The sequence below is a fragment of the Callithrix jacchus genome, chromosome 10, assembly GCF_049354715.1.
Source record: "Callithrix jacchus isolate 240 chromosome 10, calJac240_pri, whole genome shotgun sequence".
Taxonomy (NCBI): domain Eukaryota; kingdom Metazoa; phylum Chordata; class Mammalia; order Primates; family Cebidae; genus Callithrix; species Callithrix jacchus.
In genome coordinates, this window is record NC_133511.1 from 14,062,785 (window position 1) to 14,083,389 (window position 20,605).

General features: G+C 38.7%; 2 protein-coding genes across 7 annotated transcripts; one reads left to right on the forward strand and one right to left on the reverse strand.

Moving 5' to 3' along the window:
* Positions 1–232: 232 nt before the first annotated feature.
* Positions 233–9,093, reverse strand: C10H11orf71 (chromosome 10 C11orf71 homolog). 2 transcript variants are annotated; one of them, XM_035264616.3, is made up of 2 exons: positions 8,640–9,093; positions 233–455 (listed from the first exon to the last, which is right to left on the reverse strand). In XM_035264616.3, the coding sequence occupies exons 1-2, from the start codon at positions 8,962–8,964 to the stop codon at positions 343–345; spliced, it is 438 nt and encodes a 145-aa protein (XP_035120507.2). In that variant the 5' UTR covers positions 8,965–9,093; the 3' UTR covers positions 233–342. The 2 variants fall into 2 exon arrangements, with proteins under 2 accessions (XP_035120507.2, XP_009005084.3); XM_009006836.5 differs by lacking the exon at positions 233–455 and having other exon boundaries at positions 7,812–9,093.
* A 152-nt stretch (positions 9,094–9,245) lies between these two features.
* Positions 9,246–19,415, forward strand: RBM7 (RNA binding motif protein 7). Of its 5 annotated transcripts, none has more exons than XM_002754426.5 (5): positions 9,246–9,398; positions 10,333–10,495; positions 11,489–11,576; positions 14,953–15,046; positions 16,460–19,415. In XM_002754426.5, the coding sequence occupies exons 1-5, from the start codon at positions 9,303–9,305 to the stop codon at positions 16,811–16,813; spliced, it is 795 nt and encodes a 264-aa protein (XP_002754472.1). In that variant the 5' UTR covers positions 9,246–9,302; the 3' UTR covers positions 16,814–19,415. The 5 variants fall into 5 exon arrangements, with proteins under 5 accessions (XP_002754472.1, XP_009005083.1, XP_035120504.1 ...); XM_009006835.4 differs by having other exon boundaries at positions 14,956–15,046; XM_035264613.3 differs by lacking the exon at positions 10,333–10,495.
* Positions 19,416–20,605: the final 1,190 nt, after the last annotated feature.

Sequence of the window (20,605 nt, forward strand, 5' to 3'; positions counted from 1 at the left end):
AAGAAATTCTGGCTGGGAGTGGTAGCTCACACATGTAACACTAGGGCTTTGTGAGGCTGAGATTTGAGGATTACTTGTGGTCAGGAGTTCAAGACCAGCCTAGGTATTATAGAAAGATCCCATATCTATGAAAAGTAAAAATAAAACAAATACATTTTCTGATTAAAATGTACAATTATACATTCAGAAAAATATAATGAGCAAAGTACATATCACAGAAAATGCCATAACATTTTGGCAATTCTAGTTTTTTAATGCATATTTGATTCATATAGGTAAAATAATATAATACATATAATTTCATATCCAATTTTCATCTTATATAATATAAATGTAATTATATCACAAATAAGTGCATATTAATAAAATTTCAAAAGTATTTGAATGACTATACATTGAACACCATCTTAAATCAGTGGTGGCAGAATCAAATGGCTTCAGGGGCCAGGTAGTAACTAAAATATACAAAATAGATGAGTATAAGATGGCAGGAGGTGGTGGTAACCGAAAATGCATGTCCTAGCAAAAGGCATTCAAATTTAGTTTTATTTAGAAACATATGCTGACAAAATTCACTGGGGAAAATAAGCAAGTCGCAAAAGAATACGTGCAATATAATATCATTATGTTGTTTTAAAACATGTAAAACAATTAGATATTACACTTAGGGATACATCAGGGATACACATGCAGTTAAAGTCATTTGAAAAAAATAAAGCACAGGAATGCAAAACACCAAATTCAGGGCAATGATTACGTTTGGCAGGAGAAAGTGATGTGAGCAGATTATCAAGCTGAGTTAAACATAAGGGATTTAAAGTGTGGAGCAATATTTTACTTGAATGGTAGGCATATAGGTGTTGGTGCATTTTACTTACACTGTTTTGTACATATTATTGTGGCCAGGCACGGTGGCTCGTGCCTGTAATCCCAACAGTTTGGGAGGCCGAGACTGGCAGATCACTTGAGCCCAGGAATTTAAGACAGGCCTGGGCAAAATGGCAAAACCCTGTCTCTACAAAAAAATTAGCTAGGGCCCAGGAGCTGGGATTTATGCTTGGAATCCCAACACTTTGGGAGGCCGGGGTGAGTAGATCACTGGAGGTTAGGAGTTCGAGACCAGTCTGGCCAACATGGTGAAATCCCGTCTCTACTAAAAATACAAATTTAGTCAGGTGCTGTGGTGGACACCTATAATTCCAGCTGCTGAGAAGGCTGAGGCAGGAAAATGTCTTGAACCCTCAGGTGGAGGTTGCAGTGAGCTGAGATCATGCCACTGCATTCCAGCCTGGTGACAGAGTGAGATTCCGTCTCAAAACAACAACAACAAAATTAACTGGGTATGGTGGTGTGTGCCTGTATAGTCCCAGCTACTGGGGAAGCTGAGGTGGCAGAATTACATGAGACCAAAAAGTCAAGGCTGCAGTGAGCCATGATTATGCCACTGCACTCCAGCCTGGGCAACAGAGCAAGACTCTGTCTCAAAAAAAAAAAAAAAAAAAAAAAAGCATCTTTTTAAGAAAAAAAACTGTTAGCCACAGAAAATCTCATGCCAGATCTGCCCACTGGCCACTCTAGCATGATAAGTGGTATTACATAGTCAACAAGTGAATACTCCCTCCACTACTAAATAGTTTTGTGCTCTTAAGCAGTTACTAAAATTCTCTGCAACTAAGGCCTGAAGGCTACATCTAGCCCTCTGCTAGTTTTGTACAGCCCTCCTGCTAAGGATGGTTGGTACATTTAGAAATGCTTGGAAGAACTACCTTGAACCATTGTTATTGAACTGTGAATGGCTTCAGAAATTAGCTTTTGCTGCAGACTTACGTTTCTCAAACCTAAAATTATAAGGCAAAACAGCTCTTACATGCCACACTTATATGGTGATAAAGTCATTGCAACAATAACTAACATTGTTTGAACACCAGCATCTCAAACTGCTTTATGCCTTCCTATATGTTAAAAGTTAAAACAAGAAGCCAGATCTCCATACCCAAGCACATTTGCAGTAGATAAATTTTACAAGCTCAAAGTAGAAGTCTAACAGTGTCTTTTAGACCTGGACGTAAGTGCAAAGAAAATGTTCACAATTCAAAATCCATTTAACTGTGCAATTGAAGAGCTTCTACTTCAATTGGTAGCAATTAATCTGCAATGTAAGGACAGGCTAAAAGGCAAATATCAAGAGAAAAATGTAATAGAATTCTATAAATGCCTTCCCAACGATGAATATGTTCAATTACAATCACATGCCTATGGATTCATATCAGTATTTGTCAGTACCTAACTGTATGAAGAGACATTTTGAAGATGAAACACATAAAATCTCATTTAAAATCAGCATTTATAGATGAGCATTTGCTATTGATTTTGATGATAAAGAACACTTCACTTTGTGTTAAGTGAAATGGTATCCCTCCAAAAAGACTTCCATCTTTTCCTTGAAAGCATTAGCACTACAAAAAAAATGGTATTCAATCAGTATTATACTTGGAATTTCATTAGGACAAATTTTGTGAAAGTTGGCTTTCTCTCTTTTCTCTAAGTATTTACATAAGAGCTTCGATTTTGCCTCTTGGACCACAAAGTCTAAAATATTTACTACCTAGGTCTTCAGAAGATGTTCGCCAATCCTTGTAATAACATGATGTGAGGATTGAATAGAAGAATCCTTGTAAAGTGGCTAGCAGCAAACTAGAATATGGTAGAGTTGATAGCATAGTTTTTAAATCCGTCATCTATTTTGGACATAGGTTTCCGTTGGTTTTTAAAATTATAAACAGAAAAATGATAAATGCATTAAATATTTATATTCTTAAATACTTGTCCACATCTTGGATTAGGATCTAACTTTAGGTTGTATTCCTAGAGGCAGGTTGATTTCAAGTTGACGTTACCCTTTAAGAAATATTTACCTTACCACGTTAGTCTTATTTGCCCAGGAAATTAGATAATTTTAGACCAAAGAGACTACAATTATGCCCTTGCCTTCCTGACATGTTCTATCCTTGGATTTTGATTCCAAGGAGAGTTAGCCTGTCTGTGAAGGTTATTCAGTTGTTCAACAGGCATTCATTAAATATCTACTCTGGGCATTTAGAAATGCTTGGAAGAACTACTTTAACCACTATTATTGAACTGTGAACAGCTTCACAGTTTAGACATGTTGCCTACCCTCAGGAGCTTCTACAGAGGAGAGATAAGACATAGATTACACCTCTATCCCCGGTGTTATCTGTGAAGTCCCACCCAAATACTTGAACAGAATGAGAGAGGAGGCACCCTCTTCCTTTCCAGCTGTCAGTCAATACAGTCCATTTTTTGCTTAACCTGGTTAAAATAAGTGTGTTATTTGAATGTAAAGAGCCATTTACTAATCTAGATGGATTAAAGTTTGACAAAAAATGAGAGGGATCAAGCAATTTTAATTAAGGAGACTAGAATAGGCATAGGCACAGATGCAGAGAAGAGCAGCAACCACCTGGGGGAGTTAAGGAGAAAAGGCTGGCGATGCAGCTTGGGCAGATTATGGAAAGCCTTAAATGTCTGTTTTTGAAGTGTGCAATGTATTAGAGTTACACTGCTTCAGTGACTCTCAGGTCTTTGGGAAGCTGAAGGCAATGTTTTCTTCCTCTGATTTAGCAGTGCATTTTGAAGTAGGGCAGCCTTCAGATATTCTAGTGAAATAAGGAGCCAAGTAAACTGTTACTCTAAAAAGAAAATACATTATTAGCATTGTTAAGATAACACTTGCACCTACCTCTTCATCAGGGGATGTTCCTAATGCCTGTCATCAGTAACAAGGCCAATTTTGATCCTCAGTGTCTAGGGAATCCCTTCTCCCACCCACTTGCCAAAGACATTGATAGGTATGGGTCGTCACATGCATTAAAGACAGGGTTGAACCTTATCAAACCAGGAGTGAGAAAACCAGCCTATCTGCCTAATGTATGACATCGTTTGTTTAGAAGGAGTCTCCCTCTGTTGGCCAGGCTGGAGTGCAGTGGTGTGATTAGAGTTCACTACATTTCCTCCAACTCCTAGGCTCAAGGGATTCTCCCACCTCAGCCTCCCAAGTAGCTGGGACTACAGGCCCAACCCACCGTGCCCCACTCCTAAAATTCTGGAATCTTACCAAAATCTGCCACACTGTATAAAAATCCATTCCTAATATCTGAAAAATTGGATCCAGTAGGGAGCCAATGGAGCTTTTTAAGTACAGCATTTCTAATTATGTTTCTGTAGAAGAGAGGCTCCTCAGGAAGGCAGTAGTATGCAAATATTTTGAATTTATGGACGAATACGTTTGTGAAACACTATTTGAAACAACGCCAAAGAGATTTCTTTTTCTGAACCTTTCATCTGCTCTTACACATTATGGCTCTCTAAGAAGGCGATAAAGCACGCGCTTGTCAAATTCATTGGTCTCATGTCCTTTTTTCAAAGGAGTATCTTGTATTTCTAGTAGAAGTTCTGTAGAATATATTTTGGGAAACAATAAAGTATTAGTTATGTGATCAGGAATATGTGCTTATGTGCTTTAGGAATATTCATTTGGAGGCTACATCCATTAAGGATAAAGTAGAGAGACAGAGGCAAAGAAAACAGGCGATATGTCCAGGTAAACATAGTCCAGGTGATGAGCGTGATTATCAAAAGGTAACATAAATACTTTGTGAATTTCAATTGGGCAGGACTCTGCAATTGAATGGAAATAGGCAGCAAGGAGAGGACACAGGTGGTACTGAGTCATAGTTTCAAACACACATTTTGTTGACTAGAAAAATTGGTACACTCTTCATAGAAATTAAGAAAATAAAAACTGCACCTTAGTGGGATCTGGATAAGCTTACCAAGGGAATGAAAGACCTACAATTAATTCTGCTGGAAAGATAGCTGAACCTTGCCCTTTTCTTCCAGTTGGACTTTTCACCCTTTCTTTTTCTTTTCTACCTCTGTCGGCCCTCTTAAAGTTACCTTTATCACCAGATCTGGCTACTGAGGGAAGCAATCTCATTGGTCTCTTTTTTTCTGTCTCCCAAATGGAATTAAAACAAAACAAAAAATAACACAACTCTTATTTTTCAGAGTTCTTAAAACTGCTTTTTAGGAGTTTTAGTGCTGCTGAATAGAGGAAATAAATATCTTATTAGGACCCTACTTAAACATATACTAGCCAGTTGCTTAGTATGATGTAAGAAGAAGGGGCAATACAAATTGAAAATTACAATGGCTTTTTAAAAACTTACAGAAATGTAATTGTTTGGGACTACTCTTAAAACTCATCTCTTTTAGAATGACAAAATGCTATGATTAATCATTGATATTATATAAAAATTCATTTTGTGCACTAATATATGGATGCTTAATAATATGGTCTGCTCTTGGGAAACTTAGTTGTCCCTGCTTTAGATAATTTAATTAAAAAGAGGTTTAGGTTGGTTTGTGCTTCTACAACATAGTCTTTGTGACTCGAGGGTCACATTGTAACTTGAATGCTACTGCAGAGGTTAAGAACAAGAATTTAGATATTCATTAACTCAGATTTAAAATAATGGAGCACTTATGTAAACAGGGTTCTCCTCTTGCCAAACAAAACATAAACCACACCATTTTCTTTTCTACTGCACATACGTTATTATTCAACCAAAGCCCTATTCTTGATGACCCCATTCCAGAACAAACAGAAATGAAGTCACTTCCACTTGGCCCTCCCTTGTTTTAGTGCACTTTTGTGACTTTTGTTCCTTCATTTGACAGATCTCATCTTCTTTTCCCTCACAAGCTAAAAAATATGCTTCCAAGGCATATTTAATGCTGAATCATTTTGTAGGTGATAATTAGAAGAGGCAACTGGTCTGCCTGTCACCTCAGCATAATTGATAGCCCTCTCTTCCACTCCCAAGTGCCTCATTTGCTGATATGGTGACCCGATGTGTCATACCTAATTTTTCTCTTCTCATCCCCCAATTTCCCATTTCCAATTTTAACCACATTTATTTTTTAAAGCACAGGATTATATACTAAATGGGGAAGAAAGAAGTCATCTAGTTGTATTTCACACTATGAGAATTCCTTTGACAAAATCCTTCATAGGATGCCTCTATCTGAACTTTCTGGCAGCTAATTCATTACCTTTTCAGGTGGTATTTTCCACTACTGGGCATCTCCCCCTTTTTGTTTTCTGAGACAGTATTGCTCTGTTGCCTAGGCTGGAGTGCCCTGGCACTCAGGTCACTGCAACCACCGCCTCCTGGATTCAAGCAATTCTCCTGCCTCAGCTTCCTGAGTAGCTGGGATTACAGGCACACACCACCAGACCTGGCTAATTTTTGCATTTTTAGAGACGGGGTTTCACCATGCTGGCCAGGATGGTGACTCTAACTCCTGACCTTGTGATCCACCCACCTCAGCCTCCCAAAGTGCTAGGATTACAGGTGTGAGCCATTGTGCCCGGCCACTACTAGTCATCTCTAAGGTTTTTTGTTTTTTTTTTTTATTGCATTTTAGATTTTGGGGTACATGTGAAGAACATGCAAGATAGTTGCATAGGTACACACGTGGCAGTGTGATTTGCCATCTCTGAGTTTTAAGAAAGTCTTATCTTCAGCTTTAATTTTATTCTTCTTCCCCAGTCTGAAACTCTGGTTATAGTTTGGAATTCCTTTCTCAACCACGAGTTTTTGTAATGCCCAGGTTAATGCATCAATTGCATATTATAAACTAACTTCTTTTTAGTTATTTGAAATATTAGTTACATATTACCCTTGGGAAAATTGAGAAAATAGTTACTCAAGTCATTTTTTTGCCTTCAGATGAGGCACCTCATTTGAAAGACTGCAGGACTCTATCATTTAGTAGCTGTATGACCTTGGAAAGTTTATTTTATCTCCTTCAGGCTGTTTTTCAGCAACAAAATGAAAGTAAAATACCCCTCTTATGGGCTGCTGTGAGAATCCCTTAGGAGCAGAGACTTTATCATGCTCACCACTTAGTTCTAAGTGTCTACTGCAGGCAGTAGCAAGGAAGAGTAAGTTCTCAATAAATCTCTCTATAAACAATAAAAAGTCCTAGCACATTGACTTGCACATAGCACTCACTAAAAGGTAGCTATTACTATTCTTTCATTCTTCCTATGATCTTGTTTCTAGAATTCTCAATATATTAATTCTCACCCTCTTATGGAAGCTACCTTGTTTAATCAACATTCTTCTTAAAATATAGTTCTAACAATTCAATACTACGTGGTGTATGGGGAGACTGCTTTATCTGAACATAATTATTTTAAAGAAGTCTAAACAAGAGTCTGCTGGGAAAAAGCTAGTCTACCAGCCTATATAAAGAGTAGGTGCTTTACAAAACCCATTAACTTTCTCACAATACAACCCTTTAAACACTGGGAAATGTACGGTTAAGAGAACATAAAATATCAGCAAACAAGAAGTGATCAGTCAGGTAAGAGAAGATCCAGGATAGTGCAGCATTATGGACCAATAGTTAGGTTTATTACTGTATCTAATAAACAGCCCAGTGTGGTGATTTCTATTCACTTAGTAGCCTCCCCATCTAGAATATACTCGGTAATCTTTTTTGATGGCCAGACTGTATAAAGTTCATACACAGTGTTTACTCCAGGGATCCCCAAATATTGTTCGTTGAATGAATAAACACAAATTTCAAGGAGGGCTACAGTGAGCGGATGAACAGCTTTCTGATAGGAGACTGTACAACTAATGTTTTCACCAGTGTATTTTACGACAGCAGATTCAGATTAAGGCGCTGGGATTGAATGCAAATAGTAAAATTACAAATATAAGGAAAAAATTTATTCGGAACCTTTGCCAAAGAAAGAAAGGTAAATTGATTTAATAATTTGAAAGAACAGTAAGGTGTAGGGTTTGTTACTTTTAGTGTGACTGAGATTGGAGTTTGTAGACATATCTGAAATAAAAAGTGAAGGGAGAGATGGAAGATGGTAAATGCTGAGGAAAAGATGGAAGGATAAGTCACTGTAATAAAAAAGAGCATTTCTTTTTCGCCAACAGAAGTAAAAGTAAAATGTCTGAGTTGAAGAGGTAGACAGGAAGCTGGAATCTTGGGATTCCTTGCAGGAAAGTTGTGAACAAAAGGTGAATGAAAGGATTGTTGTTCTCTGGGGAGGGTGGTCCCATCAGCTCAGCTTTGAGACGACCTAAGACAATCCCGCTGGGCGCGGTGGCTCACGCCTGTAATCCCAGCCTGTAATCCCACTTTGGGAGGCTGAGGCGGGCGGATCACCTGAGGTTTGGAGTTTGAGACCAGCCTGACCAATATGGTGAAACTCCGTTTTGAAAAAAAGAAAAAATAAATAAAGAGAAAAAAAGAAAAAAGAAAATCCCTTCCACCCACCCCCTTCCCTGATCCGATCATTCTGGCTGCATAAAACCACCTGAATCAATCAACTGTTACACTTCCGTTAGTGCTAGGATATATTCATATAACTCCCACGTATTATATTAAATGAAAATAAATCCATCTAAAAATAAGACAACACGATTGCTGCTACACCAACAAAGGATTTTAAAGAGGCGTGTTTACAAGCTAATTGAGGGCCAGAAGAAAAGAGTTCGTTTAAACTTAAAGTCGAGCTGCGATGACACCTCCTAATGCAATCAAACGCTGTTGCAGCACACTTCTTAAGAGATCGGATTTAACGTCAGGTATCGGGTAGGGTGAGAGTCGGCCGTGGCGGCTCCGGCTCCGGCCGCGGCCCCCGCCATTCCCTCGACGGTTCTCGGCCCGAACGCCTGGTCGCAAAGCCTGCCGAGGTTCTAGATGAACTGCCTCGGGCCTGGAAACAAGGAAGCCGTCTCCAGAGACCATCGCCAACGCTGACGCCGGCGAGCTGAGGTCGCCGTGGGAAAAGCGGTAGGCTACCCTGCTTCTCTGATCACCGGCGGACAGGGACACACTGTTTAGGGCCATCTTCAAACATTGCCCGCAGTATTTGCGCTACGTCTCTTGGTCAAGGCAGGCCCTTCGCGGCTCCCTAGATCAGTCCACCCTGTCTCGGACACAGCGACTAACCACACCGGAAGCCATAACTGGGCCGGCGGAAGAGCAAGACGCCGTCTTGCCTTTAACGAGCGCCACCCTCATGAGCATGCGCAGTCCGTCCGCGCACGTCGACTCCCAGAGTGCAAGCGCAATGGGCGTTTACGTTGGTGACGCAAGGGAGCGTGAGGAGGTGGGGCTTCCGAGATTGCGCAGTGAGTGCGTCGGCCTCGACCCTTTGGCCAGGTTAGGGAGGGGGCGACGTTGAGATGGGGGCGGCGGCGGCGGAAGCGGATCGTACTCTCTTTGTGGGCAACCTTGAAACGAAAGTCACCGAGGAGCTCCTTTTCGAGCTTTTTCACCAGGTAAGCGTCTGGGATCGGCCCTTTTGCCTTTCCTTTTCCGTTTGGCCTAGGGCCCGGCCGAGCGGCCACCCCGTTTTCTTTGCGCGAGCTCTGCCTTCTGGGGACCGGACGGGTGGCTGTTTGGGGCTGAAGGGCGCGTCTGGGTTGGGAAACGCTCGCTGGGTGTCGCTTTCCTGGAAGATCTTGCTTCGTTTAGGCCAAAAGTGACGACTAAAGGTGGTGGAGGGATCCTCGGTCAAGCTTGTAGAGATCCAGGGGTCCTTAGGGACATGGTGCGTGTGAAGGGTCTTCGTTGAGCAGCGCGTTTTATTTCTCCTGTTCTCATCTTCCTCTTAGGATAATTTGTCTTTGGTTTATCTGACTGGGAACGTAATATTTTAATTTATTTGTGTCTGTTTTCCCTTAAAGTTTGCTTATAAAATTGCAACATTATTTAAATACATAAAATAAAATCGTAAGTGCTCCGTAGAAAAACGGCATTTAGTGTTGCTGTATTAAAATGTGTGATAGATTCTGAGTATCCCATTCCCCCTAGCCCTATCCCCTAACAACTGGTATTGTTTGATTAATCAATACAAAAGTCAGTTTTTAGCCCAAGAAAATCATTCTCTTGTTCTTCATAAATATTCATTTTCACGGAGTGGCAAAATAATGGCGATTGGTCACTATGTTAAGAAGTCATACAGTGCTGTGATTTACAAAAGTGATGGTGTTTCCAGTTCCTTATAAGCCCCCTTCCCCAAATAAGTAAATCTAATGTTCAGTCATAACTAGGATGCTTACTGTGGCCAAAATGGAAATCGGTGCATCAGTTTTAAACGAAGTTTCCGATTACATTTTTGTTGTTTTTAAACTTTGTCATCTCTTATTTGTATAATTTGAGTATTTTCCGTTAGTTGCTTTATGTACATTCTAAACGCCTTTTTGTTTGTAGGCTGGGCCAGTAATAAAGGTGAAAATTCCAAAAGATAAGGATGGTAAACCAAAGCAGTTTGCATTTGTGAATTTCAAACACGAAGTATCTGTTCCTTATGCAATGAATCTACTTAATGGAATCAAACTTTATGGAAGGCCTATCAAAATTCAATTTAGATCAGGTAACTGTCCAATGAGGTTAGGGGGGCATTGTTTCCTGCTGTTCTTAGATTTATTATTAATTTTAAAGACCCTCTTATTTGTAGATGAAACTGCTTTCTTCATTGTGAATAGCAAACTTTATATATCCCTGAAAATGGGTAACATTGACAGATTTTGAAATTATAATTTTAAAACTGAGCTTAAAATTTCATTTTGGGTTAGTGAAAAGAACATAAACTGTATCACTAGGAGAGTTGGGCTCGAGTGCTCTGAAAAGAGCTAGGTTTATTTTCTGAAAGTACTTCTGGCTGCTTTGTAATTACTTTTATATGTTTTGATTCTTGATTATGTGAGGGTAAAACTTTCCATGTATCCAGTCTTACAATTTAGGGTGGTGATTAGAAAAATATGATCAGATTGGATATTTATGGAATGCTGTTTTGCGTATCCGATATTATACACTTATAATGTTCACTCTGATGAAACTGTAAAGCAGTCTACAGCAGTTTGAGACTTTTTGTTTGTTTGTTTTCTGAGACAGAGTCTCAAACAGAATCTTGCTCTGTTGCCCAGGCTGGAGTGCAGTAGTGTGATCTCGGCTCACTGCAACCTCCGCCTCCGAGGTTCAAGCGATTCTCCTGCCTCGGCCTCCTGAGTAGCTAGAATTACAGGTGCGTGCCACCACGCCCAGCTAATTTTCATATTTTTAATAGAGATGGGGTTTCACCATGTTGGTCAGGCTGGTCTCGAACTCCTGACTTCATGATCCTCATGACTCCTGACATCATGATTCTCATGACTCCTGACCTCATGATCCTTGTGACTCCTGACCTTGTGATCCGCTCGACCTCTCAAAGTGCTGGGATTACAGGCATGAGCCAACATGCCTGACCAGCAGTTTGAGATTTTTCTCTTGTAGACTGTTTACCTTTTTGAAGTGATTTCAAGTGGGAAGACAAAATTTCAAATTAAATTTTCTATCAAAAATAATTTTTCAAATAATTTCATTTTAGGAAGTAGTCATGCATCGCAAGATGTCAGTTTGTCATATCCCCAGCATCATGTTGGAAATTCAAGCCCTACCTCCGCATCTCCTAGCAGGTAGTATTTCTCACTTATTGTTAAGATCATTTATCAGGAATTCTTATACGGAATAGCCTCAAAACACATGAGTGAATAGTTTCCTTTTTATGGTCCTGTGTCTTTATTCTTCTGCTGTATTACTTGCCTTTTGGGGTTATTGTTATATATCTATTCTAAGGGGGCTATTGACAAACACATTCTATATAGTTCCCTTAAAATAGATACTTATGAAACTATATGTTCATTTGTTGCAACATAATCACGCCCACATATGTGTACAGTACATGTATACACTTGAAACAAAATTTCTCAAAACATTACTTACCCTCACTACTTGCATTTCTCTTTTACTTCATTTTTTAAAATTTTATATTTATTTTACAGTCATTAATTGGTTGTTACTTATAGTTGAAAAATACCAGTTAGTCAGCAGACTACTGGACTAAGAATTCCTGGAATTGGATTCTAGGTCTGCCTCTATCAGTTGTATAATCTTGAGCTAGTCTCCTTTCCTTAGTCCCATCTTCCCATGTGTAAGGAAAAGAAGTTGAATTAAATGATTTGTAAAATCCCTTCAGGTACTGAGTATTAGAAGGTGTCATATTTACTTAAATAATTTTATTTGCTTTGGGGAGGTTAATATTTTACCAGGAATATACCAGTTTTTTCCTGGTATATTCATAGAGCTATTTAAGAGTCATTTAAGGCCGGGCACGGTGGCTCACGCCTATAATCCCAGCACTTTGGGAGGCTGAGGTGGGTGGATCACGAGGTCAAGAGATCGAGACCATCCTGGTCAACAACGTGAAACCCCGTCTCTACTAAAAATGCAAAAATTAGCTGGGCATGGTGGTGCGCGCCTGTGGTCCCAGCTACTTACGAGGCTACAGCAGGAGAATTGCTTGAACCCAGGAGGCGGAGGTTGCAGTGAGCCGAAATTGTGCCGTTGCACTCCAGTCTGGGTAACAACAGCGAAGCTCCATCTCAAAAAAAAAAAAAAAGAGTCATTTAAGAAAGATTTAATAAATACCTGCCATATGTCAGGTTCTTCACCAAATCTTTTACATATATGATTTCATTTATTCCTCACAGCAGTTTTATGAGGGTAGGGATTATTTTTATCTCTACCATATATATGAAGGGAAATGAAGAATGGAGGTTAACTTGCTCAGATTCAGTGGGCTGGGATTCAAACCCAGGCAGTATAGTGTAATTAAGCCCAACCACTCTGGGGAGGAGCTTTAAGTCTAAAGACACGTATTATATATATTTTTGTGACTACCTGTTCGATTATTGTAATAAGCTCTCTAAAGAAAGAGTAGAAAGGGCATTGAGAAAATTTTAAGAGAAGGAGATGATATAGAGGAATGTGGAACTGAAAGAAGCCAGTGTGCCTAGATCATAATGAATGAAAATGGAGAGCAGTAGGGGATATTGGTAGATAGGCTGGAGAGGGTCTTGTAAACTATTATCAGGATTTTGAGGTTTTACCCTAAAATAGAATAGGAAGGCAATGAAATGTTTTAGGTAGAATACTGATGGGAACAAGTTTATATTTTAAGAGTTGTTTGGCTGCAGTAGGATAATGGACTGGAGGGCATAAGCGTGAAAATACAGCAGTGAGGACTTGGTAGCAGGGTAGTGAGGAAGCTATTGATGGATGAGGTTGATAGTTTAGTTTAAGGTGGTGCCATGAGCTAGAAGTGGATGGATATGAAGAGATACTGGAAGGTGGAATTGTAAGCAAGCAGTAGTGCAAAAAGGGTATCCTCCTGGTATTCTTTCTTGCCTGCTGAAGTTAGCTAACAGTGTTTAAACATTTCTTGGTAAAGTTGGAATTTAAAGCACTTTCAGCCACTTTAATGAATCTTCAAAGGCATCCTAGGTGGAGGAAAAAAAGAAGTTTCCCCCTCAATTTCTTGCAGGGTAAAAAAGCCAGGTGCAGTGACCCATGCCTGTAGTCCCAGCTACTTGGAAGGCTGTGGTGGGAGGACCACTTGAGGCCTTGAGTTGGGGACCAGCCTAGGCAATATAGTGAGACACTCTCTTTCGTTAAAGAATTTCTTTGAAAAAAATGTATAATAAATACTTTGGTTTTAATCAAAGGCTAAAGAGTTTGTAATTTTTATAATATAAATTGTACCCCCCCCCACTTAGCATACGGATAATATAACCTGATTAGAGAAAACTGAAAATTAAAAGATTCAAACTGTAAGACTAGCCAATTAGTTATTTGATTCTAATGACATTTTAAAATAATTTAAAACATTCTTAAAGTGAGTTTTTCTGTAGAGCAAATTACTCCTATAGGAAGTAAGGAATAAGGTATAAATCCTCAAAAGTAATGTCCTATGCATGTTGTAGAACTCTTAACTCCTTACCTCTGAAAACCTTTCTTTTCTGTCTCAGGAAATGTCTGCCTAATTGCTCAAGCCAAAAGTCTAGAGCTGATCCTTTATTTCTTCTGTTTTCCTCATTCTGCATATCTCGTCGATCAAATTCTTTTCATTTTAGTTTTCAATCTATGTCTTTGCATTAGTTCAGGGGCCGACAAATTATTTATAGAAAGGGCTATATAGTTAATGTTTTATTTTGTATTTATTTATTTTTTTGAGATGGAGTTTCACTCTTGTTGCCCAGGCTGGAGTGCAATAGTGTGGTCTCGGCTCACTGCAACCTCCGCCTCCCAGGTTCAAGTGATTCTCTTGCCTCAGCCTCCTGAGTAGCTGGGATTACAGGCATGCACCACCACACCCAGCTAATGTTTCTATTTTTAATAGAGATGGGGTTTCTCCCTTGTTGGTCAGGCTGGTCTCAAACTCCTAATCTCAGGTAATCCACCCACCTCAGCCTTCCAAAACACTGAAATTATAGGCGTGAGCCACCTCACCTGACCCATAGTTAATATTTTAGACTTTGCCGGAGATACTGTTTCTGTCTCTGCCATTGTAGCACTAAAGTAGTCATAGATAATACAAAAACAAGGGTGTGGCTGTGTTCCAATAACACTTTGTTTAGGGAAAACTGAATTTGGCAGTTTGGCCCACTGGCTATAGTTGCTCACCCCTGCGCTAGTCCTTCAGCTGGAAAGCTTTTGCCTCCAGGTAACCTTGGTGTTCAGTTTTTACTACAATTGTCACCTTTTAGAAAGACAATCCCTTGCCAGGTAAAAGATAGGGATAGCTCCTGTCTGTTTCACTTCTACTTGATCTTTAATCATACATTTTATCACTTAAAATCATGAGAAAATATCTTGTTCGTATTCTTACTCTAGCTGAATGAAAGCAGATACCTTGTCTGTCTTGTTCATTCTGACCTTTGAGAAATGTGTTTTGCTCATGGTTGTCATTTAGTAAATAATTATTAAATGGTTACATGTTGGTTTTACTTTTAGCAGGTACGAAAGAACTATGGATAACATGACTTCATCAGCACAGACAATTCAGAGATCTTTCTCTTCTCCAGAAAATTTTCAGAGACAAGCAGTGGTAGGTTGACTGGTTTTCAACTTGAATTGCCAAAAACAAACCATGCTTTGTTAAAATGTTCCTGTTGTATCAAGTAACTGGTTTTTAATTAACTTTGTTAAGTTGGAGGTTTTATTCCTTTAGTCCTCAAGGCGTAAGTGGACTTTTTAGATAACCTTTTCCCAAATTTTTGTTAGACTCGTGTGATCTTTTTAGATTGAGCACTCGTTTTAGTTTTCACTGGGCTGAAATATAAACTTAAAAGACTGAAGAAATAGCAGTAAAACTGCTTTTGTATTTGTTTTTCTTTTCAACCATCATTTACTCATTGTCTGATGTTCTTGCACCTTATCCTGAGTGACTTTTCATAAACTTGGGTCTCTAGACCAGTTCCTTTTTGAACTTAACCTTTTTTTTTTTTTGGTGGCGTAATATCATCGTGAGACTAGGCTTAAAAGCTTGGCTATCTTTTACTGTTTCATCTTTGTCATCACATTCAAATAGGAAGCTATTGGTAACTGTTTGGTGCCTAAATCGTGATCTTGGCTTATAGTCCCCAGGCTTTTGTATTTCATAGGTTTGCAAAATGAAATATAGAAGTGAAAATAAATTTGAGAGCCCAGTATGAAGCATGGTAACTTTTATGTACATATTGCCTATTTTTCTAATTTTACTGTAGACTATTAAAAATGATCATATAGTAATATTTATCCACAGGCAGAATTTGGGAACCACTGGTCTAGTCAATGATACCTTCATTTTCCCACACTAGTTCATCTTGCACACTATTTCAGAATTAATATTACAATTCTGTTTTGCTTGTCTTCTCTGCACATTGACTTTCCATTGTTTGTAAGATAAAGTCACATTTCTATAGCCCAATTATTAGGGATTCTTATTTTCTGATTCCAGTAAACCCTGTAGTCTTACCTTTAATTATTTACTACTTACTAAGATCTGTAAGCTGTCTCAGCCGGAATTACTTGGTATTTTGTGAACCTGTTCTGTGTTTCCCTGTTATTATTGTTTGTGCCATTGCCTTTTCTTGGAATATCTCCCCTTTAAAATATTTTCTTAAAATATTCCATCTGTTGTTTTAATACCCAGATCATATGCTACATTCATGAAACCTTTCCTAATGATACTGACCTCCTGATTCTTTATATGCTTTTACACAGTGATTTTCCATTATAAGCATTTTGTGTGACTTATTCTAAGTTGCATTCTTGAGGACAAAGAGTAGTATTTGTGTATATATATCTTGTAGGTATACATTGGAATTAATCAAGCTATTGTACTGCTTTAGTCGTGTTTAATATAGGATCCATCTAGGCAACAGTGATTTTATTTTCTTTCATTATCTGTAACTGACCAAATACATATTGGCTTTGCTATCTAGAAGTATTAATATTTCCGCTTTTCCTCTCCCCTCAGATGAACAGTGCTTTGAGACAAATGTCATATGGTGGAAAATTTGCTTCTCCACCTCTGGATCAATCAGGATTTTCACCATCACACAGTCATAGTTTTAACCAGTCTTCAAGCTCCCAGTGGCGCCAAGATACCCCATCCTCACAGCGTAAAGTCAGAATGAATTCTCATCCCTACCTAACAGATAGACATTATAGCCGGGAACAGCGTTACACTGATCATGGGTCTGACCATCATTACAGGGGAAGCAGAGATGATTTCTTCTATGAAGATAGGAATCATGATGGCTGGAGCCATGACTATGATAACAGAAGAGACAGTAGTAGAGATGGAAAATGGCGCTCATCTCGACACTAACACGTGTTAAAAGGACATTGTTTTTATAGGGTCATTTTCGGCCCTTTGACTAAGTTGATAAGGCAATAGTTTGTTGAAAAACTGTACAGAGCAGCTTTACAAGTTGTCACATTTCTTTATACATTTTTTAAAGCTACAATTTCATACAAAATGAATTGTGGTTTTATTACAGTAATAACCTTTCACCTCAGGGTTTTATGAAGAGGAAAGGGTTTTATGCAAAAAAAAAAAGTGCTACAATTCCTAATCATTTTAGACACTTTAGGAGGGGGCAAAGTTGTATGATAAATCAGATATTTTAATTATTCGTTGTCTTTTTATATTGCAAGAATTTTCTTGCTAGTGAATCAGATTTTGGTGTACATAATAGAAAACATCCAAGTTGACAGTCTAAAATGGCCACCAGTATTTTGTTAATATATTCAAAAATATAACTGTTCAGTGATTCATTTTACTAATGCTCTATTTGAGAAGGCTGTTGGTTAAGTTTGGGGATAAAGGCATTGCTTAGCTTCTTAGATAATTTAGGTATAAATTCTGTGACATGCTCTTGAGCTTTACCCTAGTTGAACATGCAAGTATAGATCTACACATACTGTTTCATTCTAAAATTTTAGAAATTGTTCATTAAATCATATTCGAGGTATAATAAGTCACTCAGGAAGGTGAAATATCTCTACATGTATGTTTTTACACTGAAATACAGAGTTAGCATAAATCCCCTTTTCAGGAAGAACAAAAAGGTCAGTGCATAGTTAGATAAAATGGTAAAATGTTTTACTGAAAGCATACTCCTTTGGGAAAAGATTCATGAAGCCTTTAAGTACTGCCTCTGTTGGTCAAACGTTAAAAATTTTAACATTTTCAGAATGCCCAGGATGCGTACAAAGACATTTAATGGAGATTGTACAGGTAGCTTTTTGTTTGAACCTTTGAGAGAATCTAATCTTAACATTTTCTAATTTTAAAATTTTAAAATCTTGTTTAACAAAAACTTTTATGTATTAAGATACTGTTTTCCTTTACAGAATTGTTTACAAAAGTTCATTTGTTGAAAAATAAGGATCCTTTTTAATACCACAGCATTTGTACTGTCACTTTTTGATATACTAAAAAAAATATAAAAGGAAGGGTGTGTGTTATTTTTTTTATGTCACTGACTCAGAGACATTGTATACAAAGAATCACCAACATACTTTTATTCACTGATTGCTTGCTGTTTAGAATGTCAGTTCTTTAATTTGGAGCATCTTGAAATATATCTTTTGTACATATAGAGCATAATGTTTCAGAATCAGATTTTCAGTGATCCCTGGATTATATACTTTAGTTACCTTCAGTGGTCTCTAGGAGTCTTATGTATACTTAGATTTCCTGTTTAAAAATGAACTCAGTTTTTCTGTATCTAAGTAAATGGAGTTATTCAACTACTCAAAGAATTATGAAAAATTTGTTTGCTTAAGCATTTTCACAGTAGAATTTGTTTCCAATGAGATTATTATTATTGGGTGTCTTATCTGTATGAAAACTTATTCAGTAGGTTTGTAGATACTTAACAAAGATGGATACTGCTTTTTTGTTGTTGCTGTTTGTTTGATTGTTTTTTGAGACGGAGTCTTGCTGCACCACCCAGGCTGGAGTGCAATGGCTGGATCTCAGCTCACTGCAACCTCTGCTTTCTGGGTTCAAGCGATTCTCCTGCCTCAGCTTCCCAAGTAGCTGGGATTACAGGCATGCACCACCACGCTCGGCTAATTTTTGTGTTTTTAGTAGAGATGGGGTTTCACCATGTTGGCCAGGCTAGTCTTGAACTCCCGACTTCAGATGATCCACCCGCCTAGCCTAAGTGCTGGGATTACAGGCATGAACCATTGTGCCCCGCCTAATACTGCTTTATTACAACTTTACCTGTGGTCAGATCTTTTCATGCTGGTTAACAGGTGACCCTGACTCAGAATAATCTTTTTCAGTGACTTTTTAGGGGAAGCTTGTGAAGTTCCGGTGAATCTTCTTTTTCACTTCACGTTCAGTGAGCTGCAAGTAACCAAACTACATGTAAAGAGACAGGGCAAGACAGCCTCAAAAAATTGAATACAGTTGGTGAGACAACTCATAAGTATGGGTTGAACGTCCCTTATCCAAAGTGCTTGGGAAGTGTTTTGGATTCTGGAATATTTGCGTTATGCTTGCTGGTTGAGCATCCCAAGCCTGGCAATCCAGAGTGCTCCAATGAGCATTGCCCTTGAATGTCACATCTGGGTTGGCACTCAAAGTTTCATATTTTGGAGCATTTCAGATTTCGGATTTGGGATGCTCCAGCTCCAGCTTTGGGAGAGCTACAAGAACAGAAAGGAAGAAGAGATTATTTTTGTGGGAAAGCAGTTTCTCTCAGAGTGTTTCCCATGGGATGGGAAACACTCTCATAAGGCGTTATGCAAAAAAAAAATAGTTTGGAAGCCATTGTGTATTATTGTGTGACTTTCTCTTAGTTAAAAACAGCACCATAAAATTTCTGACAAGTACTACAGTAAAGAAATTCCTTTATACTTAACCTAGTATTTTCTATCTTTCCCCATCTAAAATAAAATTTTTATTTATCCCAGTTTATAGTTTTGTTGTGTGTGCCCACTTTCCCCGTACCCACCGCTGCCATCTTAGAGTAGGCAATTTTCTCTACAGGATTATTCTAGCAGCACCCTACTGTTTTCGTGCTTCCAGTCTTCTTTCTTCAAATTTATTCCACACTCTTGAAAATTGAAGATGTAAATCTGTCACTTGCCTTAATTAAAGCTTCAGTGGCCTCTGACTTAAGTACAAAATTCTCAACCTATTATGACCCCTATTTGGCATCTGCTACTTCAGTCTCCTGCGATGACTTCACTGCTTTAGTCCTCATAGTAACTGTCCTTCACTGCTCAATCTATGCACTACTTCCATTAGAAAGTCTCCTCAGGACTTGCTTTTAAGGTTTGTTAGGTGGCATTTCATGGGTATTTAGTTTTGGGTTAATTCACCCTATTAGTGAGGCAAGACTTCTGAATAATAAGTAGATGCCTCATGAGTTATGAAATAACCCATTCTGGCTAGTGGAAACGCACTGATTTTGGTCACATGTGAAGGCTAAGAGATATTCCCTCTAATTCTTTTGGGAAATCCTTTCTCTGTCTTTAGGTAGTTTCTTCAAACCTGTATACTGATCAGCTCTCTCATGAATACTGGAGAAAACCTGCAGGTCTCTAGGACTTCTCTCGCTGTGCAACTTGCCACTTTTCAGTGCTGTGTACCAGGCATCCCATATGCCTTTGTTTCCCTGGACTCTCAGCAGTGTCTCCTGAGCTCAGTGAGTTTGTCAGGATCTGCCTCCCCTGTCCCCCATCTCCACACACTGCAGCCTGAACATTCCCTCAAGGTAGCAACCAAGGCAATCATGCTTCATTTGTTTTCAGTTCTCTGGGATCACTGTCCTTTGTTCCTGATGGTCTTGTTTTATACATTTTGCCTTTGTGTTGATTGTTTCTGGCAGGAGGGCAAATCTAATAATCCCTGTTACTCCATCTTGGCCAGAAGTTGAAGTTAACCCACGGATTTTGATTTGTAATGCCCTCACTCTTCTTCTTTTTTAATAGTCTGTATTTTTTTAATCTTTTTGAGATGGAGTCTTGCTCTGTCGCCCAGGCTAGAGTGCAGTGGCATGATCTCAGCTCACTGCAACCTCTGCCTCCTGAGTTCAAGTGATTCTCCTGCCTCAGCCTCCTGAGTAGCTGGGATTATAGGCGTGCGCTGCCACGCACA

Excerpts from the sequence above, each read along its gene's own strand:
- C10H11orf71 (XM_035264616.3), bottom strand. The coding sequence starts at position 8,964 with ATGGCCCTAAACAGTGTGTCCCTGTCCGCCGGTGATCAGAGAAGCAGG. Across the intron at positions 456-8,639 it reads GCGTTTGATTGCATTAGGAG|TTACTACCTGGCCCCTGAAG; the intron begins GTGTCATCGCAG and ends TGTATATTTTAG.
- RBM7 (XM_002754426.5), top strand. The coding sequence starts at position 9,303 with ATGGGGGCGGCGGCGGCGGAAGCGGATCGTACTCTCTTTGTGGGCAAC. Across the intron at positions 9,399-10,332 it reads TTTTCGAGCTTTTTCACCAG|GCTGGGCCAGTAATAAAGGT; the intron begins GTAAGCGTCTGG and ends TTTTGTTTGTAG. Across the intron at positions 10,496-11,488 it reads CAAAATTCAATTTAGATCAG|GAAGTAGTCATGCATCGCAA; the intron begins GTAACTGTCCAA and ends ATTTCATTTTAG.